General features: G+C 31.6%; 1 protein-coding gene across 6 annotated transcripts in view; it reads right to left on the bottom strand.

The window, feature by feature from the left end:
• Positions 1 to 18,026, bottom strand: part of LOC106458803 — a 122,864-nt gene that overhangs the window by 42,301 nt on the left and 62,537 nt on the right. For 5 of the 6 annotated variants that reach the window (XM_022385147.1, XM_022385150.1, XM_022385149.1 and 2 more), the window contains exons 3-9: positions 14,267 to 14,332; positions 10,884 to 11,035; positions 9,983 to 10,091; positions 7,387 to 8,032; positions 6,728 to 6,776; positions 4,616 to 4,953; positions 254 to 483 (exon numbers count right to left, since the gene is read on the bottom strand). In XM_022385147.1, the coding sequence (XP_022240855.1) occupies positions 254 to 483; positions 4,616 to 4,953; positions 6,728 to 6,776; positions 7,387 to 8,032; positions 9,983 to 10,091; positions 10,884 to 11,035; positions 14,267 to 14,332 (1,590 nt within the window). The remainder of the gene's footprint in view (positions 1 to 253; positions 484 to 4,615; positions 4,954 to 6,727; positions 6,777 to 7,386; positions 8,033 to 9,982; positions 10,092 to 10,883; positions 11,036 to 14,266; positions 14,333 to 18,026) is intronic. The other variant, XM_022385148.1, reaches the window with a different exon arrangement.

Raw genomic sequence — 18,026 nt, 5'->3', positions numbered from 1 at the left:
CCCTGGCCTTATCCAGCCGTCATTACAAAAGGGTAGTTGACAATTACAATTCCAGAAGTGTAAAAAAGCCTTGTAAATGAATGGTTCCACATGTGCACTTGAAGGGACTTAGTTTTGATATATATACAATCAAATCCAGCAACATTTAATTAATGTGTCAAAATTCTTATTGAAAGAACTGTGCTGAATCTTTATGATTTTCATCCTGTGAGAACTGTTAATAATTCTAGAAAAGTAATACAAAATTCAATACCTGAGAATAATCAGATCTAGCATTCTGAGAACGTGAGCGCCTCCTTACACATTGTGACTGCCAAGTACAATGGATATTGTCAGTTTTTTGGTGAGACGTGCTTTCTTGCTGAGGGCTATCTACTGTTGTTTGCATGTCTGTGCTTGATATGCTGGTTCCTGAAGAAGTCTTATGTAAGCTAAGGAAGTGACGAGGGAGTAGTGATTGATCTATAGGTAACTGCTGAGGATCTGAACCAAACAACAAAGAAAACTTTATCAGCTGTTAAAACTGGCAAAAAAATTAATATTCAAAACCCCAATAATGCAGTCTATCTGCAAAAATTAATAGTTTTTAATGCAATTTTGAGAACTTTTTTTGATCCTATGTTATTTTTAATACAATAAAACGTAATATGATGTGCATGTTGGATAGACAAGACTGTGTAGTGTAAGCATTATTATTTAATTTATTTTGTGAGTTAATATTTAATTATTGTTGGGTTTTTTTCGTAACAAGAGAGTTAAAAGCAAGTATTTTAAAGGTGATAGTTATGACAAGTTTGGTTACGTAACTCGGTAAGAGATGTACGTTATGTTTGCTATTCATTGGTATCGAGGTTATAGAATATTCTAGGGGCCTCAGTGATACACATAAATAGTGGCGACAAAATGAGCGGGAATGTAGTAAAAGTAAAGGCAAGTAAAAAAGAAGTTCAGTCAGAGAAAAGTTAGAAAACGTGAAGTTAACTGTCTTGGGACTGAATAAGCTTAACAGTTGATATGTTAAAGTGAAATTAACAGTTTGATTGAGATAAGGAGAATAATTTGTCTTGTCAAAGGGTGTTCTAAACAAATTTAATCCCCCTGTTCAGGATACAACTGTGGTAACTCACGAGGCAGCATAAGTGAATTATTCACTGATACTATTGTGATAAAGTATAGAAAAATATTTCAGCTTGTCAGCTGGATTCTAAAGCAATCGAATTAGCCTAAGTGGACTTTTGACAAGAAGAAGAAGAGAACTGTATAGTGTTTAAGATACAACTATGATCTCCATAGTGTAAGGAATTTTGTACATACATTAAACTTGTTTTTAATATATTATTTTAAAACAAATGGAGTGTGAGCTGTCTGTTTATTGTTCAAATTTATTGTCAACAAGTCACAGACACCTACTGTAAAAAAAATCCTTGACCCACACCTATATATATACTTAAAGTTCTGACAGTGCACTATTAAAAAATTACAGCACAAAAAAATTTCCCCATAAGATTTTAAAAAATCAAAATGCCTATCTAATAAAGTAATATTTCAATTGTTCAACAATGTGACAGAACTGAATGCAATTCTGGATACAAATAAATTAAAACTTAGAATTATTATGTTAGGATTTTGTACACTATCTTAGATAAATTTTTCTCTGAGAACTGATAAACTTTGGATGATATAAACACATCACAAATGAACAAAATAAATGTACTATACAAAATCGTTTTTGATAACTGGATAGCAATTACTACTTATGCAACTTTCCAGTTATGTGTGAAACTTCATCAGTAAGAGTCTAAAACACTGAAAATCCTAGAATAAACTAAGCACAGAAGCATAACATTGACTAAGCATGAATAAAACACTCATAATAAAATACACCAAAACTGTTCAACAACAAAGCAACTCACATGATCTCCTTACAGCTATCAGTGTGCAAAAACTAAAACATTATAGTATTTAATGTCAAAAATATAAATCACAGAATTTAATTTCATTCAGTTTTATAACAGAAACAATGAAACACAATAATACTCAAACACAGAATAAAAAGAAACTAGTGTTTAAAATATTCAGGATGTAAAACAAAAAAAAACTAACATTCTGATAATGCCAAAAATTTCCTTTTCAACGTTTAAAAGTTTTCATAGCAAACATTTGGCAATTTGCAGCTGGTAAAAACATGTTTTAACACTTTAAGACAAAAAAAAATCATTTAACATAACATACTGTTTTAGGACAACATGGGACCTATTGGTATATCTTGGCTGTTCCATCCTCTAAACTAAATTAAAATGATTTAAAAAAAAATTTAAACCAGCCCTTATCATTCATATAGTTATCAAGTTTTTTCTTAAACTCACTTACATTTACTGCATCCACATCTAAAGGCAACACATTCCATAGACCAACCCCCCCTGTTAGGAAAATAAAACTGTCTTAGCTAAGATGACCTGTACCTTGCCAAAATTTATATCTGTTTCCCCAAGTCCTACTGTTCTCACCATTAAGTATGAAAAACGAAGATGCATCAACACTATCAATTCTATTTATAATCTTAAACACTTCAATCAGATCACCCCTAACTCTTCTTTTTTCAAGAGAAAACAATTTGAGATTTCCCACAGTTCAATGTCCTTCCTAAGGTAAGGAGCCTAAGACTGAGCACAATATTCCAAATGTGGCCTGACCAGTGACCTATACAAATGAAATTATAATCTCTTTAGACTTGTGTTCAATATTTCTGTAGATACAACCTAAAATCCTATTTGCCCTATCAGTAGCAACAGCACACTGCTTGGATGGTTTAAGAGATTAATCAACCATTACACCAAGATCATTTTCTTCTATAACACTGTTCAGGTTATTCCCTTCCAAATTATACTTGTAATTCAAATTATGATAACCCACATGCATTATTTTGCATTTATTATGATTAAAACCCATCTGCCATTTATTTGCCCAACTCATTAAATGATCTAAATCCTTTTGTAAAGCAGCAGCATCCTCTTCACAACTAACACTCAAGACCTCAATATCATCAGCAAATTGAAGTAATTTATTGACCATTCCTTCATATATGTCATTAATGTAAATCAAAAAGAGTAAAGGTTCTAAGACTGAGCCCTAAGGTACCCCACTTGTAACATTAATCCAGTTTGATCAAACTCCATTTGTAACAACCCTCTGCTTTCTTCCATCCAGACACTCTTCTACCCAATTAGCTAACTTATCTCCCACATTTTATCAGACTTTTCAAAACTTTTCCCACAACTGATATAAGACTAATGGGCCAATAATTACTGGGACAGTTATTATTACCTCTCTTAAAAAGAGGAGTGACATTAGCCAACTTCCAATCCTTTGATTCTTACTCACCATTCAAGAGCTTACAAAAAATAGTAGCAAGTGGCTCACATATCCAACCCTTAACCTCTTTCAAAACACTTGGGGAAATATTACCTGGCCCAGGAACCTTATCGTTATTTAAACTTCCCTATGTTTTCTTAACATGCTCAAAATTAATGCAATCGTCTTGTTCAACTTTCTTTCCATGTATAAACTATTCAAGATGAGGAATGCTGTTTAAATGTTCATTTGTAAAAACTGAAGAAAAAGCAGAACTTAATAAGCCAGCCATCTCATAATCATCAGATACGAGCTTTCCTTTATCATCCATCAAGGGTCCTACTGCCATCCTAACCTTTTGTTTACCCTTAATGTATTTAAAGAAATCCTGACTCTTAATGTTTTACCTTTTCAGCCAACCTTTTTTTCCATACATCCTTTTTGATGTCCTAATTACCTGTTTGACCAACTTTCTTGATCTTCTATAATCTTCTAAATCTCCCATCATACCAGTCAACTTAAATTTGTGATGCTTTTCTCTAATTTTATCTCTTATACTCTTTGTGAGCGAACATGGTTTATTACTTGTAGCCACCCTTTTCTTTCTATAAGAAATATGTTTATCTTGAATATTTAAAAATTTATCTTTAAAAGTTTTCCACATTTGATCAGTGTCTCCAAATAACTCAACTAACCAATTCATAATAGATAATTCTTGTCCCATCCCTTCAAAATTTACTTTTTTTAAATTTGTAATCAAAATGTCATTATTCATGATCTCCACATGGAGCAAAACATTGAACCTAACAGAGCAATGATCACTTGCACCCAGATATTCCTCAATTTCCACCCTCTTAACCATTTCTATATTAAAAGTTAACAATAAATCTAAAATAACATTGTTTCTAGTAGGTTCCTTAACCAATTGGCAAAGAAAACCATTTTGATAAGTTTCCAAAAAACCTTTCTCCTTCATGGTTTGACTCTAACATTTTCCAATCTATAAATCAAAATCACCCATAATTACAACCTCATTAACAGCTGAAACCTTAATCTCACTGTAACGTTTCTCATTAATGTCATCAGTATCATCTGGTGGTCTGTAACAAATTCCCACTAAAAGCCTTTTCCCTTTATACCTGCTAATAGAAACCCAAACTGCATCTACTTAGGGCTGAGTCACTCTCAACTTGTATTAAAAATTATGCAACTCAAGCTTTTCTTTTTTTTTAAAAAAGTTATAACAATAAGTTTTTCTACATACCTGTCTCTTTTGAAAGTTGTTGTTGTCCATGTAATGATGATAAAATTTCCTGTTGCACATTTTCTAACGACACGAAGGTTTTTTTTGGTACATCGGAGATATGAACATACAAAGGATTACTATGACAGTTATTTTCTTCCTTTCTATCATTTCTTCCATACTTGTGTTTTTCTGGAGAGACTGCTGCTCTGTTATTCTGCAGCCTGCTTCCTGCTTTTATTATCTCCGCCACACCATCTGATCGAGTTCTTCTCAGGTTTCTCCCTCCTCGTTTATCTTGCTTAAGATACTGTTGGCTAGAATTTTTCACATTGGTATTTTCTGCTACTATTTTGTTTCTACATTTGTTAAAAAAAATTAAACATAAACAATTTTACCTAGAAATAAATATATATTTTAATAACGACTTAATACAAATCTTACTACAATGGATGACACAATCGTATCTATATACACCCAATCACTCTAGTGTAACTATAGAGCAACCACAGCACTGAATGGGGTATCACTAGAAAGACAGTCTTCCATATTGTAGTCTATAAAAATCAAATTTAAGAAATGTTTCCCAGTTTGGTTGAAAAAACAATTTCAAAATGCCATGTTACAGGGACACCTCTCAAACATCCATAATACAAGTATAATAAGCATGCTATGAAATATCATAGAACATACACATACATACACTTTTTAAACAGAAAGCTATTATTTACACTTTTAAAAATTCTATAAAAAGTAATAATTATTATACAGTGAAAGGAGTTAGCATCTGATATTGAATCTTAAGAAATATTCTTTGTATCAGACCTATTTTCTACACAGTTTGAATTCTTTTTTTTTACATCTATTTACTACTGGTTCAGCCTGTCAATGGCTTTGTCGTCAGTCCTGGTACCAGATTTTAGCTAAGAATCACAATAATTTTTATGTTACAGCCAAACAAGAGATAAAAAAGCAATTAATTTGTGTTATTGAGAACCGGTCTTGATACATGAGAGTATTTTAAAAAAAACAATACATTACAAGCCTAAAAATTTTCCATAAAATCTGTTTGGGATGAGAAAAGTTTATCCGATTACAAGTAATCTTTATAATGGGTTCTCTTAATAAAAACATTACATTTCTTAAGAAATATACTAGAATTTAAATGTATTTTAGAAGAAGGAGGATGTATCAATGATCTTAAATAGATTATTATTACAAACTCTAAGTGTAAACAATTGATTTTCAAAAAAAAAAAAAAGAGATGTTATCAAAAAATTGTTCTTACACTAACTCTCTGAGAGTGTATTAGTAGGTGTTCTATCTTTTAATGTACTCATCTATGAAAAATGTATAGACTTTTAACTGGTCTTACATGATTAAAAAAAAATAAGATTTTAGAGTGAAATTATTACCTCATAACCTTAATTATGGAGCCAAATGCCATCAATTAAGTTATATAGCTTATGGTACGCATTGTGGAACAAAACAATAAAACTTAGTCAAGGCATGTTTAATTTCTAATCACAAATTGTTGAAATTAATTTTGGTGTTAGAGCCTATGCAGACAAAGCTGTCTAATAGCAATGTTTTGGTAAAACAAGAATGCATAACTTAAAGTATTTTATAGAAAGGTCTGAGCTAATAACACTTGCATTATTGATGAGGAAAATTAAAAAATAACTGGTAAACTTTAACTAATTGTCCAACATTCAGGGATAACCATAAAAAACATGTACATACACAACAAAAACTTATACTACACAGACATAAAATTTACAAAAAAAAGTGTTTAATAAGAAAACATCTAGGAAACAATTATGCTTCCAGCTGTAAAACTATTTTATATTTTCCAAAAAATACAATCTAAAAGAGAGAGAGAGAGAAAGAAGGCACCAATAATTAGTACAGTACAAAAATAAAAAACAACAGTCAGAAACAATCCTCAAGAACTGTAAATATCACATACATAACAATAAGTTACCCCGAACACACATTATGTTACTATTCTTAAACTTCATGGTTCCACTTTCACTTACCTACATCCACACAATCATGGCAAGAATATAGGGGGGAAAAATTGTGTTCCCTTTTTGCATACAATATGACAAAAATTTAAGAATGTCAACTTACTTGTTTTCTATCTCAGCTTGACTTCTTTCTTTAGCTTTGAAATCCCAATCTGTAAGACATATTCAAAATTACCTGAGTATCAAAAACAAAACAAAGTACACAAATGATAATATAAATCTCACAAGTCTGCATATAAATGAATCTATCTTTCACCAACTCATAAGCTCTGGTATTTAATGTGTCTGACAAGAGTACCATCTTAAATAAAAATACAAAACAAATGGTATAACACACTGTACAGAAATAAAAGAATTAAGATCTTAATGTTTTGGCCAAAGGACCTACATAATCTAGCTGAATAAAATGCTTTTGCACCTATTCTTGTTTTATAAACTTGTGTACTTTCAAATTGTGTATTTTGAGGACAATATAAATATAATAATTACTGCATTTTGTTATCCCATATCTTTGGAAACCAATGTGTTCAACTTGCTTATCGGTAACACTACCTTACCAGTAACCTACCTGATGCACTTTGTTACAGTAGTATCATAACAGTAGACTAAACTTTCTATTTACTTCTTTGTACAACAATGCTCTGGTTTGTTTCAAACATCGATGAAGTGATTCAGGTTTTTCACAGATTTGCCAAAGACATGCTTCTTTTTTGTACTGCATTTCTTAAAATTATAGATTAAATATATTGATTTGATTCTAACCTGATCTGTCTTTCTGATCTTCATTTGGTAGGCCTTTGCAAGTCTCAAACTCTCCATGTAAACTGATATTGGGCAAATCTCTCTTTAATTCTAAACTGTTAAGATTTTTGGCACTCATTAACCCGTCTTCTTGTGGTGCATTTACAGATATGTTCTGAGAGTGATATAAAGTACACGTTTTTAATGGTAATGGACTCTGCGAGATAGGTTGTGAACTTGATGACTGAACAGAGACGTTCTGTTTTGCTGACTGAGTGTTTTGAAAGGATCCTAAGGTGTGACATTGTACAAGGTTTGTGAGGGATAACTGTGATAACTTGGTGGGAACAATCCATCTTTCTGATGGTGAAGAACAATTTAAGTGTGATATTTGTGTCACATGGTCAGTAGGTGGTACCTGTGTTGATAAAATCTGTTCAGATGATATTGTCTGTGGCAAAACTGTATTTTTAATGTGGGGGCGTGAGGGCTGATACTGATTAGGTGTTTGTGACTGGGTTGCATTCTTAGTGCACTCTGTAACAGCCTGAGCAGGCTGACTGTAAGTTGTAGTCGAGCTCGATGTTTTTGACGTGAAGCTGTTGAAGCGAGGACGAACAAGTGCATTAGCAGGAACTTGGTTGTGAAAGACAATGGGCTGGAGATTCTACGAGAAAAAAGTTAAATAAAAAATTTTAAGTTATTTGAATACTATCTTTATACAATGCTTTTAACAAAAAATTAATGAAATTTCATACTGGCAGAATCATTTATTTAAAACAAAAAAAATTATGAAAGATAGTCAGGTTCAGAGTTACAACTATTATTGTAAATAATATAATTTTATACTGGTAGAATCATTTATTAAAACAGAATTACGAAACACAGTCAGGTTCAGGGTTACAACTATTATCATAAATCAAAAAAACACCGAAAGAGTGTATCTGTTGTAGCCAGCATTTACTCAATAAATATAATGTTCTCAAAATCAGAAGAACTAAGTTTTAACAGGCCATCATTTTTTGAAAATATGATATTACCCACAATTCCTCTCCTGTTCAGGTCTTTTGTCTTTAGTGATTAATACGAATGAAGTTGGACTGCATGGTTTGCTTGTTAATAACCACAAAACTACACACTGGCCTGGAATTAAAACCCAATTTTTAGTGTTATAAACCTTCAGACTTATCACTGACCCCTCCCAAGGTGTTACTCTACTCACAGACTTTCTGTAAATAACTCTGATTTTCTGAAGTATTTAGCTACTAAAGCTGTTAGTTATATTCTATAATGATGATAACAACTATGATGCTGAATATCTGTATAAATATATATATATATATTTATTATTATAATGGACTGGAAATTTCCTATGCTACGGTAAATACTGATTTACTTTTTCCACACTATTTTATCGTCAGGGCCATAGCCAGGCTGAGGCAGAGGAGGCAATTGCCTCCTCACTTTTTCATAAAAATTGGAGAGCCCCTATAAGGAAAATTGTAATATTAAAAACAAACGAAACATCATCAATAGGAAAGCAACTCCAATTAGTCAACAAAAGGGCCCCCAATCAGTTTTTTAATTGCTCTGTACATTATGTATTATTTAAAAACTAGCATGCACATAGTACCAGTTTTGTAGAGACAGCTCCCCAAACCCCCCTGGCAAGGGCCCTGATTAAATGGGGCCCACTTTATACCTTAATTTCAAATTCTAAATGATGGAATTGTTCAATTAACTTACATTCAAAATAAAATTGTATAGTTATGCAATGTTCTGCTGTAATTATTTTTTCCTGAGAAAAGGGGGCCTTTATGTGACAAACATTTATTTGGAGTAGGGTGCCCCTTCGAGAGTTTGTCTTCCTGCTTTTTCAGCACTGGATACGGCCTTAATTGTGTGATTAACAATAACTTCCAAACATTTTTGAACTACGTGCATCAGGTCATTTACTTTTGAAAACAGTCAATATTTAAAAATAACCAAACATATATTTATCAGGTTTTTATTTTGCACTTTTAAGTATTTTCACAGAGTACAAAAAAATTAGTAAATAAAAAATAAAGATCAAATTCCGCATATGTAAAAACAATAAAGTCTACAAATTTTGTTTGTAGATGAAAAAAAATTGTTAATTGAATTATTCTAACTCAACTGATAAGAAAGCATAAGCCAAATGATGTGAGAGCTTTAGTAACTTGTTAACTTGGATAAACATTACTTGTTTAGAAATATAATGCACAAAAAGTAGTTAATTTCTCCTACACAAAACCAAAACTGGTCCTCAAGTACTCAACTTTTATTGGAAGGGACAGATGCAGAAAAACTGACAAAAACAATAACACAAGATAAAACTAATTATAACAGAAAAAAGGACTTCAGGGCTTTATCATATACACACTGAATAACCACTCTGAAGTTCATATTAAACACAAGGAAAAATAAATTCCAGAATGCACAAAGAATAACATACAAATAAAACATATAAAAATGCATTAATTTATATTTATCCTAACACAAAAAAAAGTACGACAAATAACTAGTTCAACAAGTTTAAAATGTTTCTCTATATTTTTCCTTTTAGAAGCTTGAAGAAAATAAGCTTTATAATGACCTGAGATGTTGGTGATGTTACAATTGGTTTACTTCCTGGAATTGTAGCAAAACGTCTATTTTTTCCACGCACAGTGTTTCTTGCAATACGAGAAAGCACATCAAACCACCTGTTTGAAAAAACCCAGTTTAGCTGGTTAGCAACATTACTACTTGGCTATCAAATGTTATTTACACTTTTTTTTCACAAACTTAGAAAGTTTCAATCCTTAATTTGTTTGGAAACCCACTAGAATCTCCCATTATGATGTTTGTCTCTCCTTTATTTGACAGATCTTCAACCATAAGTATTGTCTTTGTTACACAATAGCTTTTTAACAATATATCAAAATAAGTTCTTATATCTTTACTATCCCATCACTAAGTTTGATCTTTAAGACAAAAAAGGCCTTTTCATCTCTCATTTAATAAAAGAGACAGAGGACGAAAACTATGACTTGGTTCACAAACCACAAGTAGGTTCTTTCTTTTAAAAAGTTTTGGAATAGCTTCATTTTTTAAAATACTTGACTAGTTCCACACATTAAACTACTATGAGTCATAGTGAGGTTTGTTTAATTTAGGATTTTAATTAATATTTAGAATTATCTATCAGTTTAATTTGTTTTAACAGAAATTTCTTGAGAAGCAGTTGACGTATAAGAAATGACTAAGTTGGTGTCTTTCAGTTGATCCATTGATTGCAATTACTTAGGAAACAAGACTTATTTCACATCAGTGATAGTCTACATTGTGGAAATAAAGGTAATTTAATGGGTGGAACTAGTCAGGCATTTTTAGAAAAAAAAGTAGAACTATAAAATTATTTTACCCACCTAAAAACCAGAAATTAGAATAAGACTTCTCATTATTGAGTATTATTATTATTATTATCCAATTGAGACAGATCCAAGAAAACTTACCAGTTTGCCTCCTCCCTACTTGTTCCTTTGATGAAGTGAGCTTTTTCTGTTGTTGTTATGGCAAGAGAAAAAGGACTTTCTGTGACAGATTCAGCATCACTGACTTCCAGGACATTGTTCATATCAATAAGAGCTTGTGGTATTGTGTCAGGCTAAAAAAACATACATATTATTTCATTGAACCTAATGTGAAAACATATTCACCCCATTTTATCAAAAATGTTTTTTAAATTAGTGCTGAGTGATTATAGATTTTGAAGTTTGCTTTGATTGTCAATACGAAATTTGTAAATAATCTCAATCACGATTACTATCTATTCCAATTAGATTATCTTTAAAAAAAACAAAAAAAACGTGAAAACAAGACAAAGAAACAAGTTTCCTGATTAAGCTTTATAAATATTAAACAACTAATAATGCACTATAATTATGAGTAAGTCAATATACATATAGAATAACCAGTTTATGTATCATTAATTGAATTGTAAAAACACTAAAGGTAGGTAATCTAACTTTTGGCATCTCTACAATCTTAGTAAAGCAAGTTCTCATGGCAACTCTCTCGCAGTTCCTGGTGCCAGACTCTCTCTCCTTGAAATTTGCTTTGTTAATAAACTAGTATAAAAGCCCACTAAATCTGAATCCTTCAATATTCAGATTTACAACTTTGCCACCTGTAAAGAGACATAAGAAAAATAAAGGGACTTGTAGCTTCGAGAAACTAAAGCCTATCCTGAGCAATATCTCCTTTATCAGCATCAGTCATTGTCCCAGCATTCATTGATCACAGTTATTTTCTAATCACATCAACTGTATTATTGCAGTAGTTCTCTTAAAACCACATTTCTTGTAAATACTCAATCATCACTCAAAAACTTCTCTTCATAACAAGTATCAAATTAATTTCACTCAGTGCTAACTTAGTTGGTAAAAAAACTCCCTCCTTGACAGGCTTTCATATAGCAGAAAAAGTGCCAAAATTTAGGAGCTATTTACACCTACATTAGTGATTGAATTCAACGAAAATGGGAACAAGCAATGAAAAGAGGAAGTATTATAGGAAAAAAAGTGGAACTGGACTCGTGTAACTCACGAAATTTGGATGAAATCGAGCGTGATCGACTGGCTAACCAACACTTGGCTTTTATGACTATGATTAAAAATGGTAATTTGTTATTGTGCCTTGTTAACTTCTTCAAATAAGCATTATAAATACAAAATAGTCTGTATGTTTCCACGTGTGTGTGTGACTGTACAGTATATATTTAAATGGTCACTCACCTCGTATAACTGACATTTTTTTTTTTACTGACTAGAATTCAATACTCTGCTTTTCTTGTGAAAGTACCATCACATTATTTCTAACAAACAACAATGCTTATCAAGGTATTTAGGATGCATTCTGAAAGATGTATTTTGAACAAGAAGGCATATGTCTGTGCTTGCATTGCTTCAAAGAGCCCCAAGAATTACAGATCCAACAGTTGCCCGACAAACAATCCTTACCCAGTGAAATCAACTCAACCCACTGATGTTGTTTGGAATAAATATGATAAACAAAAAAGAAAAAATACCATATGAAAGTTCACAAACATACTTATTTAACATTTCTTATTTTTTAGTGCATAGTTAAACACTGATAAGAAAGAATGTTTCTTTTCCTTTTTCTGTGAACTCTATAGCTGCAGGATAAGATAATGATAACAGAAGTGGTTACAAGTGAAAACACAAATGGCACACAGTTTTTTTATGTACTAATCAAATCAAAATTTAGGTATTAAGTAATCACATAAATCCGATATTGATGTTTATTTTAATAATCAAAATCTAGTCAAAATTTCAATTAATCATTCAGCACTATTTTAAATACAAGTATTTTAGTATTAAGTTTTTCATTTATGCACTTTGAAAAGTTAAGCATTACAATTCGCTGAAATATATAAAAAAATTATGAGAAACAGGTTACCAGTTTTTTCAACAAATAAAATTCTTGCAGGCCTATGATATAAATTAAATTTTAAAACTTGATGACAAAACACATGTAAGAGTTTTGTTTTTTGTTACACACACACATTTATTTTGAATCACATTGAAAAATATAGGTATAAATAGTTTATTAAGACCCTGACAGATTTTGTGCCTCAGTGTTTTGATTTTAAAATTACATAGTTTTAGCCAATACATAAATCCTATGAAAATCATTCATCATATCTACAATTAAATTATGTCAGATTGTAATAATTTTGTGAATAAACTTATATATACTGTGAACCATGGTGTCTGTCCGAGTGCTTGTCTGTCTCCCAGTTGAAAATCTGTACATGCAGGCAAGTCTCAACATTCACTTTTAAAATGACGGGAGAACAGGCATGAATAATGTTGATGCCAAATTATATTTCTCAAGCACGATATTCTACACTAAATTGTTAGGAATTAATCACACTATCATTCACATTTCAAAATGTGATGTAACTTAAAGAATAAAAGTGTAGATTTATCATACGGTATTCTTGAACAGCTCTTAGCATGACTGAAATGCTTAACAATTACTTTTCGCGGTGGGCGGTATAAGTAGCTCAGAGCTTTGGCTCTGAGTGAAAGCAAGAGTGCAACACAATTAACCTTTTTAAAGTCTATGAAATAATTTAAATTCAGAGATTAACTTAAACTTTTCCTGTCACTGGGGACGGGTACTTTTGCTTGTACTAGATATTTTGAAGACAAAGTAAAAATAGCAATTAATTTAACTTCACTACTAAAAATAAAAGTATAAATCTCTCTAACCACCTCTAGGGTATTGTTACGACAGCGGAAGTCACGAGACGCTGGGAGCATGCGCACTGGAGTTTCTAGAAGGATCATGAATTTTCCTGGCAACTCTAGTTTGTTCAAGGCACTCTCTCTTTTAGTATATCAGCCTAGCAAGAAAAACCAGCACGATCAGGCAGATAGATAGAAAAGATAGATAACTGAGTCAAACAAACAGTAGGCACTGTAAGTAAAGTGTGTGAATCACTGTGATTTATAGCGTGTTATAAAGGTTGTTAAGTTTAAAGTGACTATGGAAATTCTGTGTATTACAAAGTTGTATCGAGAAAGAATAAACTAGTTTTAATTAAGAAAGTACTTGTATTGCTGAAGTTTCTCGGAAAGAATTTTTACCAGAAATTATCAAACAAGCAGATACGCAACAGTATTATTAATTCAGACTATATCACATTTTGTATAAAACATTTTTTTCCTCTAGATTTTTAGAAGTACAAGTATACATACTTTTAAAATACACATTCAACAGTATGATATTAAACAATCTTTTGCCATGATTGTCTAAAGTTGCTAGTTTTGTTTTATTTGGTGCTGTTTAACATAAGTAGGACACTCACATGCTCATCCACAGAATAAGTCAACTCTCCATCATCATACAGAACAAACCAACGTCTCTGCCATCTCTACATGGATGTAAAAAATATAAATTATATGATGAGTAACAACAAATGTGAGGAATCATCAAATTTTGATTTTACAAGTATTTTTTTTCAAATCATAAATATTTTGTTTTCTAAAATAAATTCACCTGGAAATAAATTGATTAGTTTTTGCATGTTATTTTTCAAGTTACTTTCATCATGTAATTTGTTTTTCATACCTACTGGCTTTAGTCCTTGTTAATCTTATAAGATGACACCTTGAAAATACATTTATCACTCAGGTAAATTATTCAAATCAATGTTGAAAACATTTAACATGACTTGCTGTTTTATAGGAGCAGTTAGAGTACATTATTTTAAAATAAAATTTCTTAACTTATGACTTAAGAATACACTTTCTTCTTAATTTTAATTGGGAAGTAAACTACTTAAATGTTTAGATTCTACCCTTTGTCATGATTTAGGAATAGTTAGAAGCCACATATACTAAAAAAGATCAAAACCTAGAGACAATAAAAACTAAAGGTGTATCTGTGCCTATCTGTGGGTGGAATTTAAACTGAGTTATGTATTTAAAAAAAAAAATACACATTCTCAACTTTTCTTTTTGGAAAAATGCATAAAATGAACCATCAAGCTTCAAGGTTTTTCAGTTCTTTTCTTTGTTACACACATACATGAAAAACTTAAAATATAATTAAATGTGTGTGATCTAACAGGCAGATGATAACAGAAGGCAATGTTACAGGAAATGTGCCACACGAGTCACATGGCTTGGTGATGAGATAGTATTAATGACTGGATGAGGGTAATTATTTGGGAAGCTGAAAGCACTGAAGTACAGGAATCTGTTGTGTCATTGTTTATACTGATATCCCTCAGATAACTGCATTAATATGAACCTTATATAATTTTCCAAAGTATAAGACACAGCATGATAAAATTAATATTAGTGCACACTAACAGCTCCCAATAATACAAGATTTAAAGTTGTTATGAGCTACCATTAAGGTTCAAGTTGCTTTATAAAGCATAAGGACTGGCTAAGTAATTAAAGGTCACCAAACAAGATACTTATAGGTGAAATTTTCTGATCAAGGTCATCAAACAAACTCTTGATTCATCAGTGTTTCAAATGGCAGCTTCTCTAATACTCATATGTGGTGTTTATCTTTCCAAGATTTATAGATAAACAAATAACGTTACAATCCCCTCATGGCTTAATTTGTTGTTTTGGTATTTAAGCAATGTTATTTTTTAGAGCTTATGAAAAAGGACACTCAATCCAACACCAATAAAAACTTCACTAGATTAAAGCCTGCTATTATTTTTTTTTACCATTTGAATTTTTTATGGACTTGCCATAGCATATTTGTTAGAGACTAGTTTATCATAAAGCTATATTTGTACTCTTTTTAAAAGACTTACCACAAAAAAAAAAAGACAGAGCTGAAGAAGTGGCTACATAATTTGTTTTGTAATACTTAGGCCTTTATGTTTAAGCAATGTTTACTTGATTTTAATTTCTAGAATATCTCCTCTTCTCTTCACATTTATGTTGCAATTTGCTTTTGCTAAGTTTTCTTTTTCACTCCATGGTTTTTGATTGTCCAGTCTACAACTTAAAAAGTTTTAACAAACTAACTGGGGTTAGTATATTTTAGATAAAACTTTCATGCAATTTTATTTCAACCCCAACGAATTAGTTAGCGTTATTTACATTGATTCACTTAATTTCCTATCTATTCTACAGCCACAAAATAATTCGTCTTTTTATGAGTTAGCTTTAATTTAAACTTGTATTTCATTATAAAAAAGCAGGATTTTATTACATAGCCGCCTAAACCTAAATATCATGGTCATTTAATGTTATTCTTCAATCAATAAAGCAATTAAAAACGTAATCTGGAGTACTAGATCTGGTGGCAAAAGCAGCTTGTCACGCGCTAACGCTTCACTTAAAAAAAAAAAAAGGCTTTCTTTCATAGCTTTCTCCTTCTGTACGTGCACGCCTCCGTGAAATTTAAAAAAAGTTTCAACTCCTATTTTTTCTTCACTAAATGTAAGCCCTAAAAGATAAATGCAGAACTAATTCAGATTCGAAAACTCACATCGGTAAACGCACGCGATGTGTGTGACACGTGCTAAGTAAAATGTTACACCTCAACGGTTTAAAAAAAATGCAAAATTCTCTAAACATATCTTTTTTAAAGTTTAAAAAAGTTAATATTTTTTGAAAGATCCTCACCCACAGTAACAGAGTAAATATCAAGCTTTATTTGTCGATATTACAAATGCTAGTCCACTGGTGGGTCAAGTTATATCTAGAACTTACAACGAAAAATTCGGGTTTTGATTCCCCGCAGTAGACAGAGTGCTAGTAGCCCGTTGTGTAGTTTTGAACTAAAAAACACAATAACAGCAGCAGCTAACCTTCCATATAGATACACCTCACCGTTTTTAGGCGTGGGATAGAGTCAAAGGCGTTACCTACTTTTGACTTACAAGCCAAGCGTTACTTACTGATAAAAATGCTGGTCTCAATTCTTTTTAATCCGAGACAGAGAGATAGTCAGATTATCCACCCATATAATCTAAATAAGATATAACAAAAATACAAGAACATACACTTAAATGATGGAATAATATAATGTAAATATACTACCCTCTTGTTTATACCTTTTAAAAGTGGTATAACATCTCCCTTATTCTGTTATATTTAGTGATTATTATATGACACAGCTAGAAAATAAGTAGTCTGCATTAGAAGGAATTTTACTTGTCATCGTTGAGCTGTACTAATGCACAGACCTACACGTGTCCCCAAAATCTATTATAACAATTAACAAACTATATAATAATAAATGCAATAAAGACATTTTTTAAGAAGGACTCAAATTAAATATTCTTTGGTGGGGAGAATCTAAATTTAACATGTCTTGTTTCCAAGTGTATATTCAAGAAAGCGGTGAAAAAACATGACCCCTCCCTCTTCCCAATTGCAAAATAATGCAACAGCTGGATGATTGCAAGTTTTAAGTATGGAGTTAGACCATCCGCCCCCCCCCCACCCCGTAATTCGAGCCCATTTCCTACCAACATACAGTTATATTCTTTAAGATTCTTACTGCTGCCATTATAGCTCCCCCCGCCCCACCCCTTCTTTGGGAAATGCAGACGAAACAAGTTGTGGCATTGTGCTGTCCTAAAAAAGGATACACACCTAATATTTAATACTACAGTTATAAATATGGATATGCATAATGAAGTACGAGAGGGAACAATACCCTCTAAGCCAGGACCACAAAAATTATTAATCCAAACCTGTGTGTCATCGTCTGGCAAGAACAATGTAAATGATGTTAAATAAAGATTTAAGGACAATTAAAAACTGCTGAACGCCCTACTAGTTGCCTTGGTGACCGTAACACAATGACCTTCATTCTCAAATGCAGCTGGCAATTCAACAATATATATTGTCTTTGTTATATAAATAACGTTTCTCCTATTTCATATCATAATCATATAATTTAGTTCAAAGGTATTTAAAAAGAAAGAAACAACAGCGCAACCTATGAATATCGGATGTTCAGTTGAAAATGAGGTTCCTATGTCGAAGTTATGCTGACCTCTTTTAGCACCTTATTCAACTAATTAGTAGTGTTACGTTTCCGTTTTTTAATTAACTTTCCGTAACTTCGTACCGACGAAACTT

This window comes from Limulus polyphemus, unplaced genomic scaffold (genome assembly GCF_000517525.1).
Source record: "Limulus polyphemus unplaced genomic scaffold, Limulus_polyphemus-2.1.2 Scaffold518, whole genome shotgun sequence".
Taxonomy (NCBI): domain Eukaryota; kingdom Metazoa; phylum Arthropoda; class Merostomata; order Xiphosura; family Limulidae; genus Limulus; species Limulus polyphemus.
This window is presented reverse-complemented; position numbering and strand designations above follow the sequence as displayed.